At 51.1% G+C, this 7,138-nt stretch overlaps 2 protein-coding genes across 2 annotated transcripts; one reads left to right on the top strand and one right to left on the bottom strand.

The window, feature by feature from the left end:
- Positions 1-3,742: 3,742 nt before the first annotated feature.
- Positions 3,743-4,087, bottom strand: B0T23DRAFT_326409 (uncharacterized protein; the record flags this gene model as incomplete). The annotated part of the gene is made up of 1 exon (XM_062835558.1): positions 3,743-4,087. The coding sequence occupies one exon, from the start codon at positions 4,085-4,087 to the stop codon at positions 3,743-3,745; it is 345 nt and encodes a 114-aa protein (XP_062688585.1).
- A 2,124-nt stretch (positions 4,088-6,211) lies between these two features.
- B0T23DRAFT_366147 (ribosomal protein L24e-domain-containing protein) lies at positions 6,212-7,105 on the top strand. The gene is made up of 2 exons (XM_062836387.1): positions 6,212-6,380; positions 6,464-7,105. The coding sequence occupies exons 1-2, from the start codon at positions 6,305-6,307 to the stop codon at positions 7,066-7,068; spliced, it is 681 nt and encodes a 226-aa protein (XP_062688584.1). The 5' UTR covers positions 6,212-6,304; the 3' UTR covers positions 7,069-7,105.
- The last annotated feature ends 33 nt before the right edge of the window (positions 7,106-7,138 follow it).

Below are 7,138 nucleotides of genomic sequence, written 5' to 3'. Positions count from 1 at the left end.
AGCCTATCTTATATTACTCTAATTTTTTAAATAAGTACGCCGTTTATTATATAAGCGTTATATTATCGTCCTACTTATTAGTAAGCGTAGGGAGGAAATTTCCATTGAATTCCTAAGGAGGGGGTATTTTTAGTGTAATTAGTAAGGATAATATTAATAGTAGGTAAATATAATTAGAATTTTGTAAGGACGTAAGAAGGACGGCAGTAAAGTAGTAGCGGGGAATAATTAGGAATAATTAGCGTTAATTATATAATATAAATATAAAAGGGTATAGAAAGGTAGTAATTTATTTAGTAGGGAGGAGTGTGCGTATGAATGTACGTAGGGTATTAGTAATTTGCCCTTCACCTAGCTATAATTGGAAGCTTGGACCAATTTTGTAAATGACCTAGGTCACACTTGGGCCACCGTAGTTTACACTACGCCAGTTGCGAGCGAGTTGCGACACCACTTCGCGGCGAAACAACCTAAAAACGAAGCGGCGCCAATTGCTTGCTTGGATAGAACCCGGATCAGTCGGCATACATACATACATAGACTGTAGTGTAGTATGTAGTACGAAGGCGAATTTGCGAGGCGCTATTGTTATCCCATTCCTCGGTCACCAGCCTTTTGCTTTCCAGGCTCAACAGGATTGATTGATTGTTTGGTTTGAAACTTGAAACTCAAAAAGGCGCCGTCGTCGTTCGCAATTACCGTTCTTACTTGGCATTCCACACCACATATCAAAATCAAATCCGCGGAAAAGACTAGATTAGAGTCCATCACCACGGCACCCTCCCCCTTCAACACCTGATGTCATTTCACACGATTTCCTCGTCAGGCTGCCTCCCTCCCTTTCGCTTACACTATGTACAAAGCCGCGCTTTCGGTGTCGCGTGTCCTCCCTGTCTGTCTGTCCGTTCGCCTAACCGCCTTTCTAGGCTTTGCCAGGCTCGACTCGACTCGGTTATTTGATCGGTGGGCTATGACGCAAAGGCCTGCCTTCCGTGACGAGACGGACAGGGCAGAGACGCACTCCAATCAACGGGGGTTGGTGTTCACGGGGGGTTGTTAGGTCCATGTTAGTGACTTGCTTTTGGCGGCTAACATGTCCGTATATCACTCACCAGCTGGAAATGTTAAGGGGAGTCGGAACGGGGTAGCAGAACCCCCCGGTTCCGATCAGTGCCAACCTGGACACGGCACCGACACACATCACACAAGACAAATCTCCGCGTACTCCTGGACCCTGGTAAAAACTATGCTGGGCTGGAATCGTATGCTCATCTTCACTAAACTGGCCATTTTGGGCATCTACCGTGACGACTGACGGTATGACCGATTTTCCGATATGTGTATAACTCGGTTTCTTTCAGTCAATGACTTTGAAGTCTTCAACAAGTGGACAGACAAGAACGGCAACTCCGTTCCTCTTTGCATTTTGACAGTGGAAGACATAACCATGTGGAGCCAGTTTACCCCTGAATTGGGGACCCCGAAGGACCCCTTTGCCAAGATACACATCAACTTTATGCCTGAACGCGGACGATGTCTCCGAGGTTGAATGATTGCACATGTATAATTCCCATGTAGAAGGGTCGTTTGGACGTAAGTCCTTCCATCTCTTGCAGCACGCGTAGATCCCAGCTGTTCAACGGCACAAACTCGAGACCGACTTTCAACACTACCCAAAGGAAACTCAAGAGAAGATACTGAAGAATACAGGAACCTCGAGTACCCTGGGAGAACAACCACTGAATCCAACGAGTTCCTTTCTGGGAGCAGGCCGAAAATCACTTGCCGAATCCCATCCGACGGACGTTCTTCGCAAGGCTGATCATCCATATCGTCTCATGTCATGATGGCCATGGACAAATCTGTTCAGAAGACATGATGGACATGTAAGCTCGGCAAGTGAAGACCCCAAAAAGGTCCTGTTAGCGTCGATAGTGCAATACTCAACGCGGTACATACACATCCGCCCTAAAAAATTAAAACCCCGGACTCCCACCCGCCCGACCTGCGGGACCGGGGCGGCTGTCGGCGGCTCTCGGTCCGGCCGAGCTCTCCACTCCTTTACCGGCTGGGCGGTACACCTATCGGTCTGCCCCGGCAGCCTCCGGGAATTGTCTAGTCTAGGTATGTACCCGGAACGGAACGTGTACGCGTGTGGGGGGAGAGAGAGAGATAGGCAGTTCGTTTGGCGCTGTAGTATGGTCTACATGATGGGAAAGGTGAATGAATGATGGTCACCCGCCCACGCAACATGGCTGGCTGGCTGGCTGTCGCGGGCTGTCGGGATGGCGTGAGAGGGAGGTAAAGTTGCGACAGGGCCCTTGCACGTTGGTTGATTGCATGATTGATTGAATGGGGGCGGCAGATGGGTTTTATACCTACTATGTAGACCTGGTTGAACACTCTTATGGTATCGGGTGGCTTTGATAGGTACCTATATTGACGATTGTCACGTTTCTTGAGCATCCATCCACGTAGCTGGATCGCCAAGACCGCAACCTCCTCTTAAACATACACTTATTGACATCAAGCAGCGGCACTATCTCTTTTGGTTCTATCCCTTTACCCAACATCACCACCAAGAATCTGCCGGATCTTCACATCGTTGAGCCCAAGATGCTTCGAAACCCTCTCACTGCTCATCGTTACCAAACCCTCACGGACAACCAACCCTTTGTGTCCTGCAGATGTCCATAACCTACCTTTTTTTTTGTTTTCTCCCTTGCCAAGTGGAAGTCATGATTTTCACTAACACACCCGGATGTCGAGTCATTTCTTCAAGGCAGGGCTCCCGTCATTTTTGTGCAAGACAACATGACGAAAGGTCGACAAAAATGCCAGTCTCCAGAAAATAGTGAAAACTGGTTACCTATCCCACGGTCTTCTGCGTCCTGCAATCACCAAGTACCTAGAGGTATATCGACCGAGAGACGGCTATGAGTGCCCTTCCTAGCCCATCACCGAACAGTACTTCACTATAAGATATCGTCAGTGTGATGCTCGGCCTCTTGCTGCTTGTTGGACAGTTGATGTCGAAGGCTACCTCTAGATACCTACCTAGAGATGTGTTAGTTTCATGTGTACTCGAGATAACTTGACAGTAATGTGCTTCCAGGAACTAGTATCCCCCTGACAAGTTAAATATTGAAAACTGCAGTATGGTCTCCATCACCTAGTTGTTTTCAACGGCGCGGGAGCTCGCCCATGTGAGGTTGCAGTAGGAATATCGTGCCTTACTTACGTCCTCCGGAGACATGGTACTGATGAAGGGGTTCTTTTATCGACATGGTTCCGACTGGGACAGAAAGTTAAAGGACATCATGATCGTCTTTTTTTTGAATCCACAGGACGAACGTGCACGTAGGTTCATGGAGTGACTCGAAGTTACATGTTTTGGAAGAATACATGTATAGATCGGTTACTCGACGCTCTCCACTGGACCACTGACTGCTGCTGCCATCAACAAGAAGTGGTAATTGCCACTTTGGACAAAGGCATCATGGTCAAACCACCGACAGTAACCTTTCTTGTCATTATCTCCATGCTAGGAAAACCAAGACATTGTTCGCCGTTCCGTCAATCCCATCCCGTCCCGTCATGATCCCGATCCATAACCCATAACCCATGATTCATTCAGTACAGAAACGACCTTCCCTTCCAAAAACTCCGGCTATGCCGTGTTACAAACCGTCCACATCCATTGTCCAGCCCCTAGTCCGTCCCTCATCACATTAACAAAAGTTCATTCCATAGTCCAATTGTGCTTAATCATCTCCAACGGCTTCATGCTCTTCTCCGCGACATGGCTCGTAGCCACAGCCGCTTTCTCGAGAGGCAATTCGTGCTCGACGCGATGAACGGCGCGTTCAACGGGAGGTGTGATGCGCTGGATGCCGCGCTCGACGGGGACGTGGTTCGTAAAGTAGTTGATGTTGCGCTCCCATCGGGGCGCCCACTTGGCCGTCGCCCGAGCCACGCGCTCTTCAGCACCGGGGATGCCCATGGCGAGCGGGGCGAGCGTGCCGACGCCGGCAGCGCCGAAGAAGATGTACTCGGTCATACCGGCGGCAGGGATACGGACGACCATTTTGGTGGTTGTTTTGGGGGTTTGTTTGTTTGAGGGAAGATGCTGCGGTTGGGTTAGTGTGTTGTGTCGAGTAAGGTTACATGTGGAGGGAAGATGAGGCAGTGACATGTGTGGGATGGTGAGCAGAGGAGATGTAGTTGATGAAGACAAGGAAGAGATGGCTGCGATGATGATGATTCTTGATGCCCACACATGAAGCCGTGTCATCTATGAATAATACTCAAGGAGTGACCACGGAATGGATCACAGACGTACCTCTACTTGTGGTTGAGTGTTCTTTGCTTGATCAGCAGTTGATGCTGTACTCTTCGAGTGTTATAGGTTGCTCTTTACTCGTGTGTCTGTACAAGTCTATGGAACGAGGATGAATGTTTTCGAGGAGGAGAGGCAGATATATCGACAGCGGGAGAGACGGGAGTCCCCTTTATGTGGCAGAAATGGGAACCACAACACAAAGCAGCAGGTCTTGTTACTGTTTATTAGACCGTCAGGGTCCTGGTGGTAGTTTTCTCTCCTTCTCCACGCAGTGTCCTTAACTCGATGCCATCTTGTTGGGGGGAGATGCCCAAGCCTTGACCTCCTGTCGTGCCACTTCCCCTCCCCGGTTTGCCTTCACTTGCAGCAAGTGGACGGTCCAGACAGGAAGCCACCGCTCACCTCCGCCTTTCTCGCCTGCACCTCCTCCACTCCTTCTTCTGTTGTGAGTATTTATGTCTAACGGCTTCTCGAGACATGGAACCGTCTGGCTGAGGCATGGTGTAACCCAGGATTGAGCGGGGTAGGAGTGGCAGGCAATATCCAAACTCCAATCATCTCGTGTGGCTGGACGTCACTTTTGTATCACAGCGGCCCGTCTGTGAGTTCCGTCGTCTGATTCTGCGATGTCTGATGGCACCACGGAGCGAGGAGTGGTCCGGTGCGCGTGTGCTGTGGCTGGGGAGGAACCAGCATTGTGTTTGTAATTTTGAACCATCGCATACAAGAATGCAACGAGTTGGACACAAAGACTTGCGAAATACCATGGGATAATTACCGACACTAGATTGGAAAGAGATATCGATATCTTCGCTTTCCTACTGTCTGTATCGAGAAAGAACGATTTCGAGACCCTTACTGTCGCAGGGCAGGAGCTAGTCTGGTGGAGCCCCAGGGGAATCCGACTCCACTTTTGACGCTTTCCCCAGATTTTATCCCCGCATTTTTGAGTTAGCGCTGTGGATCTGATGGGGCTCTCGGTCAGCACCCGACCTCAACTGTGAGTGAGACGGAAGGAGCACTGTGATTGGGGAAGGAGTGAGGAAAGTCAATTGCAGTTCGGTCTGGAAGACGGAAACAGAGCAACAAAGTTTCAAGGAATACTACTTCTGTTTTTGTGGAGTTCTTGATTCTTGTACAAAGACCTTGTCACCTTCAACAGACACTGGCGCGACGGAGACCTCGCCTACTGCCGGAAGGTCTTGATCGTTGTGCAACATGGCAGACAATTCAATATCCGATTTCGCCACGGCCTCCGAAAAGAACTTGAAGATTTACAACTCGAAACGGGTTCTTTAGACATGGTAAACTTGCAATCACGAACAACGATGATACACTATACTGAACAACTCAATGGGTGTCACTCTAGTCATCGGCAGCCGCCGATGAGGTAGAAGGAGGGTAGAGCTGCCCAGGCGGCATGTCAGGGTGCGCGAAAGTCCTGTTAACAGAAACCACTGCCTCCTTAGTCACTGAACCTTGTTGCAGTGAAGAGACCGTGAGCTCAAGAAGTAATGGATTGATAGGGGAACACGCTGATTTGGGAAAAGTAAACATGCCCGTTGACTAGAGCATCATGGCCCTCGCTTGTGGAGAGAGCATCAAAAGTAAGCAGCCGCAATTGCCGAATCGATCATCGGGAACCATCAAAGTCAAATCAAGAGAAAAGAAACGTCTGGGCTGGCGTATATGCACGCTCAACCCTAACCCGAGTCTTGTCGGCTGATAACACGATAGCGCTAAGATAAGCCAAGCGTTCCCTCCGCCCCACTTTACTTTTCCAACACCGACATCCAGAAATTTTCAGAAGCGGCGCCCTGGACCGTTTCGCTGTTGTTGACTTTGTTGCTTGCTTCCCCCTCTCCTCCCCCCCCCCCCCGAACAGACAACGAGCCCATCCTCATCCGGCTCGCTGCTTCTCCTCAACCACCACCACCACAACCACCCACATAACCCGTCAAGATGCGTGTCGATCCTTGTTTCTTTTGCGGCCGTCCGGCCTGGCCCTCCAAGGGCATTACCTTTATGCGTAACGATGGTATGTTTTTGTCATACTTCAGTTCCCATCATCAACCTCTCCGTCAAGGCCAATTGCTAACCAGGGTACATCACATGCTGCAGGCAAGTCCTTCCGCTTCTGCCGCTCCAAATGCCACAAGAACTTCAAGATGAAGCGCAACCCCCGCAAGCTCAAGTGGACCAAGGCCTACCGCAAGAACGCCGGCAAGGAGATGGTGGTCGACAGCACCCTGCAGTTCGCCGCCCGCCGCAACGTGCCCGTCCGCTACGACCGCGAGCTCTTCGCCAAGACGGTCAAGGCCATGGAGCGTATCTCGGAGATCCGCCAGCGCCGCGAGCGCATCTTCTACAAGCGCCGCATGGCCGGCAAGCGCGCCCGCGAGGTCGCCGCCGCCCGCAAGCTCGTCGCCGAGAACGAGCACCTCCTCCCGCGCCTGCGCGGTTCCGAGAAGAGGAGACTGGCCGAGCTCGCCCAGGAGACGGGCCAGGACGTCGAGGAGCTCGAGCGCGAGGAGCTGGCCAAGAAGGCGGCCAGCAAGAAGACCAAGGCGTTTGGCGGCGAGGTCAAGAGGCTCCGTGTCAGGACAGACGGCGGCGTGGAAGAGATCTCGGAGCGCGTCGCTGGTGGAGGCTTGGTCGATGAGGATGACGATGACGAGAACGATTTCGAGGACGTGGACGATGATGACGAGATGGATACCGACTGAGCGCACGAGTCTCAGTAACTATTACTACCGCGACCACCACCACCACCAACCACCACCACCACCATCACCA

This window comes from Neurospora hispaniola (assembly GCF_033458365.1).
Source record: "Neurospora hispaniola strain FGSC 10403 chromosome Unknown B0T23scaffold_9, whole genome shotgun sequence".
Taxonomy (NCBI): domain Eukaryota; kingdom Fungi; phylum Ascomycota; class Sordariomycetes; order Sordariales; family Sordariaceae; genus Neurospora; species Neurospora hispaniola.
Note: the sequence above shows the minus strand (reverse complement) of the source record. Positions and strands in the feature narration are given on the sequence as shown.